This window comes from Aspergillus saccharolyticus (assembly GCF_003184585.1).
Source record: "Aspergillus saccharolyticus JOP 1030-1 unplaced genomic scaffold BP01scaffold_13, whole genome shotgun sequence".
Lineage (NCBI taxonomy): Eukaryota > Fungi > Ascomycota > Eurotiomycetes > Eurotiales > Aspergillaceae > Aspergillus > Aspergillus saccharolyticus.
This window is the reverse complement of record NW_020290623.1, coordinates 304,617-324,638: the sequence shown is the minus strand read 5'-3', so window position 1 is coordinate 324,638 and position 20,022 is coordinate 304,617. Positions and strand designations below refer to the sequence as shown.

Sequence of the window (20,022 nt, the reverse complement as noted above, 5' to 3'; positions counted from 1 at the left end):
TCATGCGACAATCTGGCGAGCGATGAAGCATATCTAGAAGGGATATTACAGCACAGCACCGGGTGCAACACATAACGGAGGAAGATGTAACCCCAGACACCAAACAAATTGCCGACTTAGGTGGTATCGCCACGAATAAACAAGGGCGGAAAGGAGTAAAGAACAAATACAAACCTGGTTTTACAACCGGGGCCAGGGATGACCCGGGCAGTAGAAGCATACTGGCATATACTCCTTGCGAAGAGAGAGAAAAGCGAGGTGAGAGCTTGAGAGATACGTACCTGATCGAGTCATATCGGTCGAGACAAAGCTTTTGGCCAGAAGCTTGGGATTTTCCGTAGAAGTTAGGGTTAGTGTTTGCTGAAGCTCGCCGTGGCTCTTATCCGTTCAACAGATGAAGAGCCTATAAACAGCACAGCCCACTGAAGCGGTTAGAGTGTGAAGTTGAGGGAAGCCCACGGAGATCGGCGACCAAGCGCGCACGATAAAAAGTGGAATTAGGGGTCCAAGGGGTCATGGCGGGCAAGGAAGTGGGTGGGAAGGGACGAATCTTATGAGGATCGGGATCGTTTAGCGTCGGGTGAGGGCGTCTCAATTAACTCAACTTCGTCTTCCGGTTCACGATGGCGTTTGGTCGACGGCTGGCTTGGTGATTTACCGGAAGCTTCATTTGTAATCTCGCCCAATTCTTCTCGAAACTCCAGATCAAGATAATCGTCGTCAAACTCCAAATTATCCTCCGTGTTATGGCTGGCGGTCACGGACGGAACGTGCTCGGTCTCGTTTTCGAAATCTCCAAGATCGTCAAACTCATCTGCATGGGAGACTTCTTTTTCCTCGTCGTTATGATCTTCGTTGGAGTTTTCCAGTAGGTTATCATCAACACCAATCGCATCTTCTGCTAGATTCAAAGTAGGCTCAGTATTGAGATCTCCATCCTGTGAGACTTCGTTTAAGTCGACTTCTGGATCTTGATGCGATGCGGAAGCATCATTACCATGCGATGACATTCGCTCAAAGTTCTCGTGACTTTCCAAAGCTGCAGTAGATTTTTCAGAAAGCTGAATAGCATCCTGTTCATCGAGGGATCGTTCCTGATCAGCTTCCTGCAGCTCAACTCCGGAAGTGCCATCGTAGAGGTTAACAGGAGCTTCTTCTACATTTTCGCCAGTCTCATGCTGGTCAGCCTCTTCTGACGCGTCAAAGTCTTCGAGACGGGCGTTTTCCTCAGCATATGATCCGTCAATATCATCACCGTTACTGTCGTGATAATCGTATTGATCCTCGTCAGGCTGATCGCCGACGACACTGGTAGACTCGCCAGCTGTGTGGCCCTCGTCCGCAATCTCAGCCGGTGGTAGCTGAGTAATCGTGGCACTCGATTCGCTCTGCTCCTCGTAATGATATGACTGTTCATTCGAGTGTTCAAAGTCTGCTGCGTGACCTTCAGTTTCAGCCTCGAACTGAGCTTCGACAGCCTTATCCGCAAGTTCTTCTTCAAATGTATCGTTGTCACGATTATCAGTCGGAGGTTTAACTTCCAACTGAGGACTATGTTCGGTTTCGTTCTCATCGTCATGCTTATCATGGTCTTGTTGGGAAATAGAAGCGGCTCCAGAAAGCTCGATTCCGGCGTTTTCGTCTTTCTTAGTTTCAGAGGCGTGTTCTTCTTCCTGTGGCAGATCAGAGTAAGGTTCCTCGTCAAGACCAACATATAATTGTGCGGAGACAGCTTCAGCCTCTGCATAACTATCCCAAGCAAGAACATCGGTAAGTCCCTTCCCTTCGTTGGCTGCGGCTAGAAGCTCTGAAAGTTCGGCGGAAAGTGTTAGTCGTGTGCTAAGCGAGAGATACAGAGGCTCTGGTTCATTGATGCCCTCATTGTGGCATAAACGCAAGTACAGGTCAACTATCTGAGATAGTGTGATCTTGTCAATGTGCATAGAATCCTAATTGTCGAGTTGAATTAGCATCTGTGTTATAAGAGGGGTAGACCAGGCATACCTCGACAAGCTGGAGATTCAAGGCATCAACATCCATAATGAGCACCTCCTTTTCGCTGACATGCTCCTTGAGCACATCACGGCATGCTCCAAGGAGTTTCGCAAATGAACCATATGCGAGACTTTCGTCTTCTAAGAAGAACGTCTCCGAAGAATCGCCCTCTCTAGGGGGGAAAAGGGAGATCTCGGTCTCTTGGTAATATACCTTTACTGGATACAGAGCTTCATGCTCTGTCACATCGACTCCTTGCTCAGCCAGTTGTTGAACGTCTTGACTAGGCGTGGCGTTGGCGTCTGCCTCTTCCACATCTTCCCCCTCGGCTTTGTCACCATCCTGATGCTCAACTTCATTTTCGAGATCCCGCTCCTCCTCGACCGCTACTTCCTCCCGTGATTCTCCTTCAACATTACTTGTGAGGGGCTGAGCTTCTAGATTACTTTCCTGTGCTTGAACCTGGGGCGACTGGTCCGCATTGGCAACCTGTTGATCGGATCGTGCGGAGTCCGCAATCCCATGCTCTGCTTCATTGGTGTCAATATGACCTTTTTCAACTTCTCTATCTTCGACCTGATCCGCAGCGGGCTCTCGGAGGTTCTCCGGTTCAGGCTGGGTATCATCCTGGTGGCTCGTAAGGACCTCGGCTTCCTGTTCTGTGTTGGGCTCCTTGTAAAGTTGCTCGCGAGACCCTTCATGTCCGTCTGAAGCGGGTTTTCCATCGGATGGACCTTGGTGCTGTTCCGCTTGGTCATTAGTGGGTTCAAGAGATGGCTGAGCTTCGACGTCTGTCACGGGAGCATCGACATCCTCGTCATAGTCGTCTTCTAGCATCTCTGCTTCATAAACGCGATCTGACCCGTACTGCATTTCAATGTTGTATCCTTCGTCGGCGAAAGCGTCTTCGGCATCAGCCATCGTCCGTTCGGCAATATCATCGGTCATATCGGCATCGCGAGCAGCTCCTTGGTCATGATCGACTTCGCTTATAGACTCCTGAAAGTCGTCCGCCAGCATCATATCCTTATCTGTTGTCGAAACTTGGTCTTCCATGATGTCGATATCAATGTCGAAATCGTCGATGTGGCCCTGATAGGGAGACGCCATTTCCATTTTGTCCTCAGCCAGAGTAGCCTCCATTGTAAATAATGCCAGTGAAGAGGCAGTTGTCATGGCATGGAATCGGTCAATAGTATAAGACGTGTGCAGATTTCGGCGTGGCGATTCGGTTACGCCTAATGAGCAGCCCAAGCGCAAAGTTGGCGGAGTTGTTCTGGCCGCCAGACAAGAGGTCCACCTATCCTTCAAGATTAAAGTATTAAGTAAGCCACTTACTCAATAGTGGTCGGCTCTTTCGAGAGTGAGCAACAAGATCGTGAAGATTGAGGGGAGGGAAGAGGTGATGTTCTACTACGGAGTTGCAAGCGGACGAAGCTTCTTGTGCTGCGGTAAGCGAGGGGGTAGCGCGGGTGCACGGGCCAACGGGGACAAAGAGAACAGCAAGCGACTCCGACCTCCGTGGCTTCGACGTCTAGACACGCCTAACAAGAACACTCGTCACCTGGAATCACGGGGCAGCTTGTCGAAGGCTTTACACTCAATTCGTGAATCCATAAACCACAAACATGGTATGGTACTATTTTAATGGGTCGAAGCATCGCTGTCTCACCTCCTAACCTCGCACAAACATTAGGTCGTCCTCGCAGCGTCGATATGCACCCGCGGGGGCAAGGCAGTTCTCTCGCGTCAATTCAGAGAAATTGCTCGCTCCAGAATTGAAGCTCTACTCGCATCCTTCCCTAAGCTAGCTGACTCCGGGACCCAACACACCACCGTCGAGCAAGACAATGTCCGCTTTGTCTACCAGCCCCTAGATGAGCTATACATCGTTCTCATCACCAACCGCCAGTCCAACATCCTGCAAGATATCGACAGCCTACACCTCTTCGCCCAGGTCACCACCAGCATCTGCAAGAGCTTGGACGAAAGAGAGATTGTGCGCAATGCATTCGAACTGCTCAGTGCTTATGATGAACTGGTGACGCTAGGGTACAGAGAGAACCTATCGCTGTCTCAGATCAAGACATTTTTGGAAATGGAGAGTCACGAGGAGAGGATCCAGGAAATTATCGAGAGGGTACAGCCCAGCAGTATGCACTCGACCCGAACGTTGCTGATGTCGCCTCTTAGAACAAAGAACTCGAAGCCAGTGAGGAGCGCAAGAGGAAGGCCAAGCAGCTGGAAATGCAACGAAAGGAGGCCGCCCGGAGCGGTCGTTCTATGGCCCCTCGAACTCCGTCTTACCCTGTCTATACCCCTCCTTCCCGCCCTGCTGTGCCTGAAGGCTACGACACCTACGAGGCAGAGAAGAAGAAGACCTTCGCCAAGTATGTCATACTCTGTCCCTCCCGCCTCATTGCCCCTTCTCCCAAACACAATCGCCGCTGACACTTACTGTCTTTACTTTCTTTAGGCCATTACCTGTCCGAGGCAAGGGCATGCAGCTTGGCAAGAAGTCGAAAACTACAGATATCTACGAGAAAGTCCGTGGCGACTTGGGCCCCGAGGCGGAAGAGGCCACTCCATTGGTGACCCCGCAAGCTTCTACCCCCGTCGTCGATACAGTGTCATCCGCTCGTGCTTCGCTATCTGGGGATCGCGAACCCGTGCATGTGACCGTCGCAGAAACCATCTCCGCTACACTTACCCGCGAAGGTGCCCTCAGATCCTTCGAAGTCAAGGGTGATTTACAGCTACGCATCACCGACCCGGCTTTCACCAAGGTCAGACTCGATCTCCTCGCAAATCCTACGCACGGCGCGCAATTCCGCACCCATCCAAATGTTGACAAGGCTGTCTTCACAAACGACTCTGCCATCCAACTCAAAGACATCACCAAGCGATTCCCAGCCAACAACTCGATTGGCGTTCTGCGCTGGCGTGTTGCCAGCTCGGGATCTGACAGCCCAGACATTCTTCCCATCACCTTCACCGTGTGGGTCAACAGGGGCTCCGACTCAACCACGGTGACGGTCGAGTATGAATTCACTGGCTCTGACAGTCTCCGGGATGTTGTTGTCACCATTCCATATCAGACGGCCGAGCCCGCAGTGTCTAGCTTCGATGCTGTCTATGAGGTATCTGGTGACAGTCTTGACTGGAACATTGGCACTGTAGATGAGAGCAACGCATCGGGAAGCTTCGAGTTCGAGTCAGGTGGCGATGGTGATGAGAATGAGTTCTTCCCAATGAGCGTACGCTTCTCCAAAACCAGTCCTTTCGTTGAAGTCGATGTCACCGAGGTCTCTCTCTTGGAAATGGAAGGAGAAAGCACCGCATTCACCAAGGACATCAAGTGTGTTGCGGACAAATTCTTTATTGAGTAATCGTTCTGTTCCAGTCGGGTGTATAGAGTATTAATGACGTTCGGATTGCGCTTTGTTCCATTCTACAAGACACTTTGCAGCTTTTTGTTTGTTCTTCTGAACTAGGATTTCTATTACTCAAATCTCCGGATCCTCTAGAATCATAATTAGAAAAGAGTTCCCGCCTAAGGTAGTCAGCCAGGCGGAATCTCGATGAACGGCAGGATATCGGCCTCCACCAAAGGCGGAAATAGATAGCAGAACAACTAACCAGCTACCGGCCACCAACACTGGGATATTACTATAATGACGGAGGCGGTGAACACGTCGGTGAAAGGACTTAATCATGAGAACTACATTTTCATAATGGCGGCTATTGCCTGCCGTACTCTGATTTGCGTTATGCCCCTCGCACCATGTCAGAAAGTTCTGGATACTCAAATCCGCCTACGCGTCGATCTACAAAGGCCTGGGCCGGGTTATGGGTCAGGCTTGGCGTTGCTGCGTACGCTGACCGTGGCTGGATATACTGGCAGCGAATGTCGATGCTCGACGAACTTCAGGCCATGGATACCATCGGAGACACGGCACGCTATAATAACATCTCCGCTTCTCTGTTGCGCTTGTGCTAAGTTAACCGATTACCCACTCATCTAAGCTGATGAGCTGGCTATGAGCTCCGGCCAAACCAGGCAAGTCAGGTGTGATCCACCGGTAGAGGAAGTTTAAATGACTTTAATTCCATCGGCATTCCCTGACTCCGTTCAGGTACTATGCAGCTTTTTACTTCCAAACCTAGGACCCATCTGAGCTTCTGAAGCACCCCTGTGACTGATATCTCTGTCCTATCACAAGGCTAATCCATGGATAATCAAGTAGGGTCAAAGGAAGACAAGGCAGAGGCTTATTTCTAAGTTAGTGGTTATTTTTGAGTCAGCGATCCATCCAGCGCGGTATTACAGACATCATAACCACCTTCTTCACAGTCAACTGCATAAGTTATGAGCAACACCCACGGAGAACAGGGTCGCTATACCGTGGCGCGCTCATGGGAACCTGAAGCTTACATGCGTAGCTTCAACAGCTATCAGGCCATAGGAACTTAAAATACCTCAACGGTCAAGGGTGGCGAAACATAGCTACTACCTAGTAGCTGATGCATGGTGAGAGAATATCCACCACCACAACTTTAAACCTGGCGTCTAAGGGGTTTGACATATCCGCTTACCACGCAGACTGGTCCGTCATCAGCGTCTTTGGGATTGACCGTCTTTTCCCAAGGATTGTAAAATTTTGCCCGCAGTGTGCGTTGGTAACGTGCCTTGTCAGGGTCTGTCAGCTCCCACTGCAAGAAATCAGAGATTACATGCTGATCAATGCAACTCCTCCAGGGTCTTAAGCATTTGGAGCTCAGAAGAAGGTTGACAGACTTTCAGTTACGCTGCTGAGCCGCTCCAATCCACGGTTCCTTCCCTATACTTCGAGTGCGCGTCTCTCCGCATGCCGAGAAAATAGCGATGTTTTGCTACCGATTATTGCAGAGAAAAGATGGAGACCCGGTCTCGCCCGTCCATAATTCTTTGTCAAAGCTGGGTTTACTCCAGTTAACAATAAAAGAAGAAGAAGACAGGGTTACATTCGAAACTCCCCACATAACGCTATCGCATCAAAGCCCGCTCGAGAAAGTTTGCTACCAAGCAGTGAACTTAAAACTGCAAGAGGGTGTACCTTCTTCTGGCTCATTTCACACCTTGGTTATGGATCCGCTGCACCCAGACCCTCGACTGATGAAGAGTCGTCAGGCAGGCAGCAGGAGAGAGATATTTCGAGGCTCGTCCCAGCTTTGAAGGAAGAGTGGGCCACGCATCCACACAGTCATAGGATGCTCGAGCGACGCAACCAAAGTTGGCCGAGACTCTGCATTCTCTATTTCCGCAGACCAGACTTGACTCAGGCTGAACTCGGCCAGGAACCCCTTGTACAAGACCATTACATTACTCAAACCACGGCAGTGCCTTCCATTTGGTTGCGAACCTCACGACATAAGGGACCATATGACATCAATATGAGCCACCATCTTGACTCGATCGCACCGATTTCTCTAGGATTATGGATAATATAGAACGTACCCCTATCATTATCGACTTGTCTGACTACAAAGATTCTTTTCACAATCAAGATGCCCCGGAAGATGCAGTTATCAAACTGGCCAGATTCATCAACGTCAGCCTTGTTACAGATTACTTCGTCTGAGGCAAGGGTACACAGTAATGGAGTAAGTTATCCATGACACTTGGTAATTACATCATCTGAACCCCGCTAACGTTGTCATTTCCTCCAGGATAACCCAGTTCATCCTATTCTGAGGCCCACTAGGGATCTCTCTGGTATCCGAAAAATGGCTATTCCGAGGTTGGCTGAAGGGAAAGAAGCAGTGCACTCCGCTCGAGCTCACCGTCGCCACGTTAGTCGAGCTTGCGAATCATGCAGGCAGAGGAAAACAAAATGCACGGGGGACCGGTCTGGCTGCCGCAACTGCAAGGACTCTGGCATCATCTGTTGCTATACGGATGGTAAACGAGAGAAATCGAAAAGGTACGTATGGTCTGTACACCAGCGCACCCCTTGAACCCTCAGACATTGACACTGACGGTGTTGGAAAGGCAAATGGCTAGCTTGGAAAACAAGATAAATACCTACGAGGACATCATACACAAATTAGGCCTTCGCTTTGGCTTGTCCGAAGAGCAACTGTTGAACTTGGCTTTGGCGGAGGTATGCCAGATGACTTTGTCTCTCCACTTTGTGCTGGAAGCTTTCCCTGACCTCCTTTCAGGAAGATCCGTCCGATTATGCCTCCTCACACGACGGCTTTTTGAGTCCCAATCCCGATCCTCGGAGGCAAATCTCGGCATCGGAAGCTATTGCGCCTTTGTTTTTCCCAGGATTTGATAGCAATCTAGATCATATAGAAAAGGATTTCAACCGGGATGAGGCAACGCAAGCTTCTGGCTTTGTTGGGCAAAGCTCAGAAATATCTTGGTTACAGACCCTGGCGACAGAGTTGGGAAATGAATGCAATCCCAGCAGCTTCAGTGGAAAGGAGCCACCTCCCGCGACAGCTCCCGGTCACCACACTCGCTTCATATCATTCCCGAACTACCATCTAGACGCAATGGAGATTCCCATGATCGAAAACATCGATCCGTATTCATATCCATGCAAGGATGTTGCTACAAAGCTCTACAAGACATACCTTGATTGGGTACACCCCTCGTTTCCGATAATTGGCACCGCGTATTTCGGGGGACAATTTCAGGCTTTCTTCACAAACCCATCCTTACAGCCCGGAAGCCGTTGGCTAGCGATACTCAACCTGATCTTTGCCATTGCTGCGAAGTATGCTTATATCTCCGAGGCTGAATGGCAGATCGACAAGGATGCACATATTGTGTACTTCCTCAGGGCCAAAGCCCTAGGCTTAGAGCATCAGCTCCTGGCTTTCCCTGACCTACAGCAGCTCCAGGTTGAAGGTCTAACTTCTCTGTACCTGCTGACGCTGGGTCATGCGAATCGGTATGTCTACCAGTCTATCAATGCTTTGGCTCTTTGCTCACGGTTAACAATGAAAAAAGCGCTTGGACATTCTGTGGGAGTGCTATCCGTGGGGCCTTAGGCCTTGGACTACATCTACGCAATCTTGCAGAGGGCATCTCCGATACTTCCAAAGAGATCAGATATCGCTTATGGTGGTCTTTATATACGCTTGACCTGCGTCTCAGTATGATGACCGGGCGTCCTTCTTTCATCAACGATAGCCTTTGTACAACGCCTCTGCCAGTTCCATTTGATGAACAGGACTTCGGAAAAGAGGGTGTTATCTCGCAGCTTAGACGCTCGTATGAGCGTAGCCCCCTTTCAAGCGAGTCGCCGCCTGTTGCTCATGCAGAAATAAGTTTGAGAAGCACGGCGGCCGACATACCGGCGGATGCGGAAGAGAACATCCATTCTCCCTGCGGGTCATCATACTTCGTTCATTTCGTGCAGTTGACGATGATTGCAAAAGAATCTCTAAGCAAGCTTTACAACCCAAGCACAATTCGAAAATCTTGGCAAAGCATCGAGCTCGCCATTCGCAGCCTCACGCTCACACTCGACGCGTGGCTCAAAAATTTGCCCAAGGAATATGATTTTACCGTCACCCAGTCTTCGCATGTGTCGCAGGCAACCTCGAACCAGAGGCTCAGTCTGGCTCTTCTGTTTCATAGCACAAAAATGAGCATCACACGACCATGCCTTCGTCGTGTAGCGTCACCCATTCCGGAGGACAAAGTGCATGAATTCGGCCGGAAAGCGGCGGAAGAATGCGTTGAATCAGCTTTCCACATGCTAAGGCTATTCCCCGAAGACCTGAGAGCTGCAACGCTGTATACAGTGTCACCTTGGTGGTGTTTATTGCATTTCTTGATGCAAGCGACGGCGGTGCTCGCCCTTGAGCTAGCTTTTCAGGCTCAGCATGTACGGGACAAAGCGCCCATGGTATCTAATGCTCTTGGCAAAGCGTATGAATGGCTGTCTTTGATGTCAAGAACGCAAAGGGCTCCGGAAAGAGCCCGTGGACTCTGCGATCAGCTCTTGCATCATCTCAAACGAAGGGAAAATCTCAAGGTCTCAGAGTCTCCCTCCGTGCAGCTGACCAGTCTCGAGTCACCTGTGGATACCCCCCCTGTCTCATTGCCAGTAAGAACAAGAGAGAGCTCGGCGGATTCTGACCCTTCACTTGGTGTAATGAAAGTCGACGTTCAGGCGTCACCAGTACTGACTGGCGATATGAACTACCCGCCAACCCATCTTCTTGCGGCGGCAGGCGACCTTCTAACGCAGAGTGAAAACTCACTGGGAATGTCAAGCAATTACGAAGACATCTTCCCGTATGACACAGGCAGTGATCAGCTGACGGGCTCTTTCTTTCCCAATGAGTATGTAATGGACGTGGATTCGAGTGGCTTCTACCACTTCTGACCGATCCATCCGATCCTCGACATCGGTGAAGGTATGGTTTCAGGGATCGAGCTTTCAAAAAGCCGTGTTTGTGTCGCTTTTGGTCTTCATAGCTTGTTTTTGCTTCAGCATCTGCAAATGGCTACTTTGTTTTCAGGCATGTCGAGAGAAAAGCATGTTCAGAGAAAAGCATGTCAGTTTCTGGAATCGGAGAGTGGATTCCAGTCCGTAATCTATCCTTTTTATGCACCATATCCAGCATCTTGGAGAGAACTGTACGTCTATAAGAGACGTTATCAGTCTCTTTGGATACTGATCAAACAATTCCATTATATAAACGAGCGTAGGTGGCGATATTCATAATGGCGCCGAAGTAGTTGTATACTGTACACACGCTAAATAACAGTCGGTTCATTGTGCCCGATTAGTCATTCCGATACATGATGCACTAGTCAGTCAACGAACCCCATCCACGCAACAGTGCTTCGTTCCTTTTTTTGAATACTCATCACGTTTCGCCTCCTGATAAGAACCCTTCTGTGATCTGCTGTTAAGGCAAGCATGGGCAGCAGACGATAATTCTTGGTGAATTCTAGGCACATATCTGTTAGTGTCTCAAAAGAGCATGCAGTGTCCATGATCCAACCAATGGCACTCCCCACTTTCAAAGCCTATACAAGTGTGTGCATCTACCTCATATCAAATGCGCAATTGTGTCTATGAACTGTGAGACTTGCTATGACAGTAGCCTGAAAGCGATCTGAGGCTTAACGTATCTGGAGGCTGGTATATCCAGCGCACAACTCAGCCATCTACCAACATGGATCCAAGTCACGCCTCGTTGGAGGCATCGACACGATCGGCCTTCGATAGTCTGTCACTGCAAGACTCCAGAGGCATCAAGCAGACTCCTGATGGGTCTATAAGGCTCTCTACAGTGGATAGCGGATTGTCGCAATTCAAAAAAGCTTCCCCGGCCATGAAAACCATTCTTCGAACGGGGGACATCGCCGTTGAATACCTGGACTCCGAGCCAGCGGCTGTTCCCAATCGTTGGCGAGTGTCCAGCAATGACCTCATGCGCAATAGCCCCTACTTCAGGGCTCTGCTGGACCCGAACAAGTTCGCCGAAGGCAGGGATTTCATGAATCAGAAGATCCAGAGACAGCGTCTGCCCTCCCAATCAGCGCCTGAAGGCCTCTCTCCCGACGACGACAACGACCCGGCTTTTATCGCCGATGAGTTACCGGTCGTCAGACTTCCAAGCGATCATTTCACCTCTCGGCTCGGGACGGATGCGATTGAGCTCTTCCTCGAAGTTCTGTCCTTCGACTCATATGACGACGAGCACCAGAGGTTGTTTGGCGCCAGACTCAGAGTGCAGCCTGTATCCCTTGTCACAAGACTCGTGGAACTCGCCGACGCGTTCAACTCTCCGGAAGCTGTCCAGAAGGTTTTAAGGCAGTTACCTTATGCTTTTGGACGAGGAAAGATCCCGCTCACCAAGTTCGATGCCGCATTACTGCTAAAACTTCCGGAGGACCAGATCCGCCAAACGATCTTTGTAGCTCGGTTTCTGGATCAACACGCCATTGTCCAGGTCTACACCCATGCTTTGGTAGTGCTCGGGTCGAGATACTGGGCGAACGGCGTCGTTGAAACCCCGGATACCCCCACGCTCCCCTGGCGATACCTCACCGGAGGCATAGAAGGTCAGACCTCACCCTCTCGACTCCATGGCTTTCAGCGGTCGGAGACAGAATCTCCAATTTCAGAATCGCTAATGCGCAAGTGCAGAGGAACTCTACTTCCGCCGCCAATGTGTCCTCAACACAATCACCGACCTACAAGCCCACTTCCTCCGCGCCTACGGCGCTCTCGAAGAACCCACCGACGAACCCTATGGCAGCACAGCATCAACACCAGCATCCACGCCCACATCCACCAGCAGCACCGCAACAGCAACAGCCACCCCACAACCCAGACCCCCATTCTCCCTCCCCGCCACCTCCACCACCCTCCACCCGCGCCACTTCCAATGCCGCTACGGCTTCGCCAACTCCAGCGCCTGCGACGCCTTCCACCTCGGGCAAATGACGCGCTTCTTCTCCCTGCGCGCCAAGACCATCTTCTTAGGCTCAACCCTCATCGACGACCCGGACTTTCTTTCGTTGCTGGACGAGGAGAATGGGAAGGAGGAAGGGGAGGAGGAGGAGGAGAAGGATGACGCTGCGAGGGACGATCAATCTCCCAACAGAACGAACATCGTCGCCCTCCTCGCCGCCCTCAAACAATGCCCCGATTACCAGATCGACTCTAATCACACCGGCTGCGGGATTCGTCGTCGCTTCCTTCCGCCGTTGGACTGTATTGAGCGGTTCGTTGGTGACGCGCGCGGGTTGTTAGGGGTGGCAGTGGGAGATAGCTGCTCTCCTAAAAGTAGTAGAAGTTCAGGCTCGTCCGCCGCACCCGCACCCGCACCCGCACCGTCAACAAGGAGGTGGCCCTGGGGAATGTCCGAGTCCTGGGCGAATCGCTTCCGTCCCCGCGCGTTGGTCTTGGATGTGCATCTGTCGCGCGTTAATGCTGTTCCTGTCTGGTCGAAACCGCGGGCTTCTGCTAATGGTGGTGGTTGTGGTGGCGGCGGCCGGATAAGCAGCTCGCAGGAGGAGAATGCGCGGTTGTTGTTTACGGCAAGGAGGAGAAATTGGGAGGCTTAACCCAAAAACCTACTCTTCCTGGCGAGGTTATTCTAATCGACTTCCGGGCTTGGAGCCTTTTTTTGGTCTTACTGTGGCTAGGTCTTTCTGGGTAGACACTTGGAATAAACTTAGATGTTTGAATAGGGGAATGGAGTATGGGGCTTTGTTTATAAGTTGCTTTTTTGGGCGTGGGCTCTTGGGTTCGGTTTTGGAAGGAAGGAGGGGCGGTCGGGGGTGTGGGACATTTACTCCGTACTTGGTTCAACATTTCGATTCAGCTGACTACCTACCCGATATATAGAGCCAGAAACCTTGAAGTGATGTACATAGGCATTTGACACGTCCTACAGAGTACTAGTCGAACCAATCTCCCCTGTGAGACGCCAATCGCTACATGCTACAAGGTCAGTCACATACAACCCGATGTGCCATTATCACTAATATAAGTAGCCTTGAGAGTAAGCACCATAGTACCATTGTCGTCATCTATTGTAACAGGTAACAGGTTTCTGATTTAGGGATTATGCTTCTTGTAATGCCACAGGACAGATGCCAAAGAAAGAACCGGAAACAGTATGATTTTCAGGGCGCTCAACTCCGTATCCATAGGTGCAATAGTGATGCCAGCCAATAAGAAAAAGTGATGGTAGTAATATATGTATAAGGACGAGAAGTGAAGGAAAGGTAGATTATTTGGTACATGTCCAGGAGAAATGATGGTGTGTGAACGCACGGAAACATATAAAGGGAAAGTTTAAATGGAACAGATGGTGGACAGGTACGCCCTCAAGGCAGTACCACTAGAGGAATGTGCAGTATTTGGTAGCTCTTATCGGCATCTGCCTTTAGATGCAGATTTCCGCGTTCCTGTGCCGATGTCTCGCGGAGTTGCAGAGCTTTGCCAGTGATCTGGAACAATTTCGAGGCGAGCGGGTTGAGGGCGTCCAGAGATAGTGGGGTTTCAGGCAGAGGAATACCATTCTGCTGCTCTTCCTCCTCGTCTTCGTCGGCTTCGTCTAACCCTTGACCACTAACTGCGCTGAGGCGCCGGGAGATAGGCGACACCAGAGCAAACCGAGGCACAGCTTCGTCATCGTCTGATGAGTAAGGGCTCAACTGCTGCTGCTCATCGCCATAGCCGGGGACGCCCGCACCAAACAAGTCGTTTCGTTGAGACACCAGGTGCCATGGCTCTCCACAAACAAATCCGGCCACGAAATCTTGATTGGCGCGAGCAGCAGCCACACAGCTTCGGCGGTAGTCGTTGGTGAAAGAACTGGCGGTGGAGGATGGCAGACACAAGACCAGTCCGCGAGCCAAGAGTGGTGGGGGCGGGAAGTCTTCAGGGATGGTCGCGGGGCTCAAAGACCGGAACTCAAAACCACGTCGCTCATATTGGGGAGATTCCAGAGGTAGCTCAGTGGAGTCTTCGGTATGTTGAGTGATAGTCTGTGTCAGGGAGATGGTGGAAGCTTTGCGGGGAGGAAGATCGAGGCCGCTGGTGTTGTCCACGGCATACTCCGAGAGGTGCTGCGACGTCGCATTCGAGTCGTGGTCGCTGAAAGCATGATTGTTCGCGCTGTTCTCGGCGGTGATTTCGGTGCGGATGGTCTGAGCTGCATCTGCTACTGCTTCACGGGCGGCAGCCTTCAAGGTGGGAATCAGAATGTCGGCTTCCTGATTGTACACAGCCACCCCGGAGGCCCACGCCGTCGAAAGTCCGGCCCACGAGGCCGGTTTAATGATGCCTTTCGTATACTTCTTGCGAATCATATCCACAGTCTCATTCCGCCACTCTCTCGTCTCTGACTTCTGCCCGCCAACAAGGTCCACTGTGGAATTGAGGATCCGACCGCCCTCCCAGATCAAGAAGCCATGTCTCCTTGCCAGACCGATCAATTGGCGCACCGTCTCCTCCGACCAGTCATCAATGATATCTGCGTAGACCTGAAGGATTGCAATATGCGGGCCAACAAGAGCGGCCAGGTGCAGGAGAGTGTCGGTGTTGGTGACAGTATGCGAAGGCGAAACGCAGACAGGGAGTCCATAAGGCAGGTACGATTTGGATTTAACCAAGGTCTCCAGGTAGGTGACGATCCGGTTACCCGGGTGCGGAGGAGAATCCAACGACGAGTCCATCATTGTCGGTGAGTGTCAATTGCGACCTGCAGCCAAGGGAGAGATGGGATTCCGTTGGTGTGGTACTGTGCGAACACGAGAAGTGACGGACGTAATGAAATATATAGACAGCACACAAAGGGGAAGACAGGTAGATCAATTGCCAGTAGCGAAACGGACAGTCAGCCTCTCAATTCGAAAGAAGTCAGAAACACTTAGTTGATGAGTCGGGTCGTACAAGAACGCGGAGACTGGAAGGAGGGAAGGGAGGGAGGGAGGATGGAGTGGGGGTGGGAGGAAGTAGATTAGGTGTGCGAGGGGGAGAAGAAGGAGTAGTAGTAGTAGAAGAAGATTGACAGGATGGAGAGAGGAGAGAAGAGGAGAGGAGAGGAGAGCAGAAGAGAGCAGAGGAGGATAAGGTGACCAAGTTAAGTTGAGGGTGCCTTTGTTTTTTTTTTCTTTTCTGGGCCTTGAACTTTCAGGCTTTCAGGGAGCTGGGCCAACTTCCGGAGTCGTCGTAGCTCAGTGACTCCCGTTGAGCTACGGAAGAAGAGCTTCGGGGCTAAAGTGCCTCCCACCCACTCGAGTCCCTTGACTGGTCGAGATGGTCGAGACAAAATGATTGACAATCGAGTCCGATCCCCACTTGGCCTGCCAATGACCAAACTAGTCACTGGACATGATCAGTCGACAGGGGTTGAACTTGGAGGGGATATTTTCGTTTCGTTGTTTTTCCCTGAGCTGATCGGATAGTCAGAGAAGTGAATGGCTCGGATCTCCAATGTTTTAATCGGCCACAGGATGAGATAGCTGGACCATGCAGGATGAAGCATAAACCTTCTGTTTCTTGTCTACAGCCGTGGATCTGCTACATGAATGGATGAATGGGTGAATGGGTGGATGAACTCAATGAGGAGGGGGATGTGGTGGGTAGAGGAAACGAGGGGGACAGAATATGGAAAATGAGGGGATTTCCCGACTCCCCATTTTCCGATCCTCATCTGTCCGGTACCGGCTGGTTGGAGAGAAGCTTTCTTGTGTAGATCTTATAGTCAATTACTCGTAGGTAAGTTATTCATTGTTACCAATGGTCCCCATTTTCCCATTTCCACTCACATGAGCATACTGGTATGTACTCTAGTAACTAGTACTACTATGCTCTGTCACCAAGAAAAGTACTCACAGTCACAGTCACAGACTACCGACGATATGTAAAGGCCAAGTGGAGCCCTGCATTGCCCCATCATCCAGTGTCCACCAGCGAACAGGGGCCCAACCCGCTTTGTCGGAACGAGCCATCCGACTGGGTGGAACATCCTCGTCGCTACGATTCTCCAGTTCCAATTCTTCCCCCAATTTCAACTGCGGACGTTTTTATCACTCAATCTCGTCGCTTAAGCCTGCAATCTCCCTTTTCAATCCACTTTCTTCTCCCGCATTTCATTCGCGTCCCAAACACTCAGTCCAACTTTAACAATTCCCCCCCCCTCCCATCTCGCCTCCGTCGCTAACAGCTTCCTTGGTTGGGCTTGGAGGCTATTATTGAAAGGCGTACCGTAGGACAATACCAGTCGATCGCAAAACTTGGCATTCACTGAAAAGATGTGACAACCGGTCATCCGCGACCAATTCTCTCTAGCTTCATCTTGGCTGTCGATCCTACAACCCGGGGGAAGAGAGCCTCGTTCATATCATTATTAGCATCGTTAGCGAAACCATACTGACAGAAAAAGGATCCATCCATCTTTCCCGGTCATACTGCCTGGACGGAGACTCCTTCGGGCTGAGCTCAGAGCTCTCAGTGCCCCATGGTCCCATCAGCTGCTGGGCACTCTTGTGATGAGTCCTAGTGCCCTCGATTTATCTGAGCGCGTCCTCTTCCATCAGAGACGCTTTGACAATTTCCAAGGCCATGGTGCAGTTCCTGGACGAAACATGCATAGCCTTATAGATCAAGCGCATGAGAAGTGACCAGGATGCACGATTTTCCTCGCTTCATAGGCTATCGGCAACCTCGAACGCCCTAATATCGGATGGCAGGCTAAGCTAATAATTCTGACGCCTAGTCTAGTTCGTACGGGCCTTTTGTCGTCAGTTCGGAAGGCAACGCTTACGGATACACTGGCCGAGACTGGTCAGGCAAACTGGGGCGAGGAAAGATGTCTGTCGATCAGCCCATCCTCGGGATTGTTCGACGGATGTGCCCCGATCCTCCATTTCACTATCACTGCAGCGGCATTTGAATAACTTTCTACGGGACAATATTCCGTTTCCTTTGCAAGCCGCGCTACCATGCTCGATCGGTCAGTCGTAGTGCTCGGTATTGGCACAGTACTTTTGCGCTCGAATTGCAACTATTCCTGTAGGCTGTATCCAATAAGCTAAGGGGGATCAATCGAACGGTCCTAAATTAACATCGTTTAGTTCCAGCTCTTTGACAGCTTTAACTTGGGCGTGAGTTTAGCTTCCGATGCTGTTCCGATTATGGTAGATCATTGCTTCGTGTTTGGATGGTAATAGCAGTGAACACCCAACAACCAGATGGGCCATGGCAGATGGCGGCTTGCCGGTTGGCCGACTTGTGCTGCCTGATAATCGCCTCAGGCCTGAAAACCGCATTTTCAGGGGGCAGCGCCCGAAGGGGCTTAGTGCTATCCTGCATTATTGATCCCCGGGAGGAGGCGTGGATTTGAGTCTGCCGGCGAGTGCTGGTTGAATCTCCTCCTCATTCCCTGTGAAAGAAAGCAGACTCGATATCTCTCTGTTCAAATCCCGTCCGTCTCTTCTCCTGTTGCGGTACAGTTCCGGTGTGGTATACTTCATCTGTTTAGTCGATTGCGTGGTCAGCTCTGCGCTTGCCAGTGGACTACTACGAGTTTTTTTCTCCCCCGGAGTCTCGGACCCGTCGCCTTAGTCGACGCTCACGCCACTCACTTTATCATCCTTTTATATCGATTCCCACCACGACTTCTTGCTACTCGTCCAAAGGCGTTCTTCGCGTTATCTGTGCGTGTGATCATCGTCATCTGCCCATTTGCAGCCTCTCGCCTCAGTCTTTCAGTGGTATCTTTCTCCGCGCCCACCATGCCCGCAAAAGTACTTCCCGTGTTCACCCCGGCCGAAATCGAACTGCACAACAACGCCAAGTCATGCTATGTGACGCTGGGATCTAAAGTTTACGATGTCACTGAGTTCGTGGATGGTCACCCTGGTGGTGAGGACCTCGTCCTTGATTATGCTGGTAAAGACGTAACCGAGATCTTGCGCGACGAGTCATCCCACGCCCACTCCGACTCGGCCTATGAAATTCTGGAGGAGTGCCATATCGGTTTCGTGGCTTCTGAATTTGATGGAAAAGCTCGCACGGTCGATGCATCACACACACAACAAGTAGCGGATGGGTCTGGACCAGTCTATGCCTCGACCGGCATGTCCTGCGAAGAAGATCTATCCGTCGACACGGATTACAGCAGGGACTTCCAGACGCACAAGTTTCTCGACCTCAACAAGCCACTCCTCAAACAGCTCTGGTTCAGCGGCTTCAGCAAGCAATTCTACCTCGAACAAATTCATCGTCCCCGTCACTACAAGGGAGGGGAATCTGCACCCCTGTTCGGTAACTTCCTGGAGCCCTTTAGCAAGACGGCATGGTATGTCGTCCCGATAATGTGGCTTCCACCTGTCGCGTACGGCACTTTTCTCGGTTTCTCGGGCCTTGCCAATGCGCCTGCCGCTGCTGGCTACTGGGTTGGTGGGCTTTTTCTATGGACCCTCATCGAGTATTTGATGCATCGATTCCTGTTCCACATCGACAGGTATGTCTGTCCTGGTTTGACATACATTTGCAACTGTTCAACAGCGCTAACAGATGTAGCTATCTCCCTGACAACCGGGTTGGTCTGACTCTCCATTTCTTGCTCCATGGTATTCATCACTACTTGCCAATGGATAAGTATCGCCTGGTCATGCCTCCGGCTCTTTTCATCGTACTGGCGACCCCGTTCTGGAAGCTTGCCCACGCTGTCTTCTTTTATAATTGGTATGCGGCCTTGACGGTATACTGCGGCGGTGTTTTCGGCTACATCTGCTACGATATGACCCACTACTTTCTCCACCACCGCAAGTAAGTAATCCGACTCTCTTCGTATGCTAGACCTTTTCGCTGATCTGTCCTACCACCAGCCTTCCCATGTACTACAAGCAGCTCAAGAAGTATCATCTTCAGCACCACTTCGCAGACTTTGATAATGGCTTTGGTGTCACCAGCCGCTTCTGGGATCAGGTGTTTGGGACGGAGCTTGAGACTCCCGCTCCTAAGGATGTGAAGACTCAGTGAATCTTTCACTGCGGTATACTTTAGGAATGGCTGGCCCTCTCGTCACTAGGCTCTGATACGAGCCTTTTGCCTCTCCTTATTGATTCTGTGAGGTACAAAATCATGCCGTGGCCGTGAGTGCCGGGCCCTAATGCTGCTGTGCTTAGGAGTTTGGTTGCTTTTGGTTTGCATCACTTTGTTTCGTGTACAGGCTTGCCAGGGCCCAACAGGGTATCGGAAAATGTCTTCCTTTGAGGCGAACCACCGTGACTCCTAGGTTGAAAGGCCGTATGGTATTATTACCTAGATTTTTTTACGATTGTATATGATAACCTAATACATAATTACTGACAATCTCAACGTGTTTGCCTGACGCAATGTTCTGAGGAAGTGGGTCAGAGATGTGATGTGTATCTAGACTTGTTCATAGATATTTAACTAGGTTAGAATGCCTCAATGCATTCATCCATGGTTTACTTGAAGAGAGAAAAAGTCAAAAAGTGGACGGCAAATGCCAAGGATC

General features: G+C 50.8%; 6 protein-coding genes across 6 annotated transcripts; 4 read left to right on the top strand and 2 right to left on the bottom strand.

The window, feature by feature from the left end:
* Window positions 1–551: 551 nt before the first annotated feature.
* Window positions 552–3,138, bottom strand: BP01DRAFT_382350 (uncharacterized protein; the record flags this gene model as incomplete). The annotated part of the gene is made up of 2 exons (XM_025577367.1): window positions 552–1,949; window positions 2,005–3,138. The coding sequence occupies 2 exons, from the start codon at window positions 3,136–3,138 to the stop codon at window positions 552–554; spliced, it is 2,532 nt and encodes an 843-aa protein (XP_025431712.1).
* Window positions 3,139–3,536: 398 nt separating this feature from the next.
* On the top strand, window positions 3,537–5,512 carry BP01DRAFT_339725 (coatomer subunit delta). The gene is made up of 4 exons (XM_025573376.1): window positions 3,537–3,626; window positions 3,692–4,135; window positions 4,189–4,385; window positions 4,472–5,512. The coding sequence occupies exons 1-4, from the start codon at window positions 3,624–3,626 to the stop codon at window positions 5,382–5,384; spliced, it is 1,557 nt and encodes a 518-aa protein (XP_025431711.1). The 5' UTR covers window positions 3,537–3,623; the 3' UTR covers window positions 5,385–5,512.
* A 2,192-nt stretch (window positions 5,513–7,704) lies between these two features.
* On the top strand, window positions 7,705–10,640 carry BP01DRAFT_398164 (CeGAL family transcription factor). The gene is made up of 4 exons (XM_025578534.1): window positions 7,705–7,958; window positions 8,027–8,138; window positions 8,200–8,939; window positions 8,999–10,640. The coding sequence occupies exons 1-4, from the start codon at window positions 7,762–7,764 to the stop codon at window positions 10,383–10,385; spliced, it is 2,436 nt and encodes an 811-aa protein (XP_025431710.1). The 5' UTR covers window positions 7,705–7,761; the 3' UTR covers window positions 10,386–10,640.
* A 673-nt stretch (window positions 10,641–11,313) lies between these two features.
* BP01DRAFT_279255 (uncharacterized protein) lies at window positions 11,314–13,084 on the top strand (the record flags this gene model as incomplete). The annotated part of the gene is made up of 3 exons (XM_025571431.1): window positions 11,314–12,076; window positions 12,162–12,822; window positions 12,862–13,084. Coding segments are annotated over 3 exons (1,647 nt in total), but the record flags the coding sequence as incomplete, so codon positions are not given.
* A 626-nt stretch (window positions 13,085–13,710) lies between these two features.
* BP01DRAFT_37624 (uncharacterized protein) lies at window positions 13,711–15,622 on the bottom strand. The gene has a single exon (XM_025576941.1). It carries the CDS (start codon window positions 15,206–15,208, stop codon window positions 13,853–13,855), a length of 1,356 nt encoding a protein of 451 aa, XP_025431708.1. The 5' UTR covers window positions 15,209–15,622; the 3' UTR covers window positions 13,711–13,852.
* Window positions 15,623–17,871: 2,249 nt separating this feature from the next.
* Window positions 17,872–19,839, top strand: BP01DRAFT_391494 (fatty acid alpha-hydroxylase). Its single transcript, XM_025578091.1, has 3 exons — window positions 17,872–18,999; window positions 19,059–19,307; window positions 19,367–19,839. The coding sequence occupies exons 1-3, from the start codon at window positions 18,269–18,271 to the stop codon at window positions 19,518–19,520; spliced, it is 1,134 nt and encodes a 377-aa protein (XP_025431707.1). The 5' UTR covers window positions 17,872–18,268; the 3' UTR covers window positions 19,521–19,839.
* Window positions 19,840–20,022: the final 183 nt, after the last annotated feature.

Excerpts from the sequence above, each read along its gene's own strand:
- BP01DRAFT_339725 (XM_025573376.1), top strand. Across the intron at positions 4,136-4,188 it reads TCCAGGAAATTATCGAGAGG|AACAAAGAACTCGAAGCCAG; the intron begins GTACAGCCCAGC and ends GTCGCCTCTTAG. Across the intron at positions 4,386-4,471 it reads AAGAAGAAGACCTTCGCCAA|GCCATTACCTGTCCGAGGCA; the intron begins GTATGTCATACT and ends TACTTTCTTTAG.
- BP01DRAFT_398164 (XM_025578534.1), top strand. The coding sequence starts at position 7,762 with ATGGCTATTCCGAGGTTGGCTGAAGGGAAAGAAGCAGTGCACTCCGCT. Across the intron at positions 8,139-8,199 it reads TGAACTTGGCTTTGGCGGAG|GAAGATCCGTCCGATTATGC; the intron begins GTATGCCAGATG and ends ACCTCCTTTCAG. Across the intron at positions 8,940-8,998 it reads ACGCTGGGTCATGCGAATCG|CGCTTGGACATTCTGTGGGA; the intron begins GTATGTCTACCA and ends CAATGAAAAAAG.
- BP01DRAFT_37624 (XM_025576941.1), bottom strand. The coding sequence starts at position 15,208 with ATGATGGACTCGTCGTTGGATTCTCCTCCGCACCCGGGTAACCGGATC.
- BP01DRAFT_391494 (XM_025578091.1), top strand. The coding sequence starts at position 18,269 with ATGCCCGCAAAAGTACTTCCCGTGTTCACCCCGGCCGAAATCGAACTG. Across the intron at positions 19,000-19,058 it reads TTCCTGTTCCACATCGACAG|CTATCTCCCTGACAACCGGG; the intron begins GTATGTCTGTCC and ends TAACAGATGTAG. Across the intron at positions 19,308-19,366 it reads TACTTTCTCCACCACCGCAA|CCTTCCCATGTACTACAAGC; the intron begins GTAAGTAATCCG and ends TCCTACCACCAG.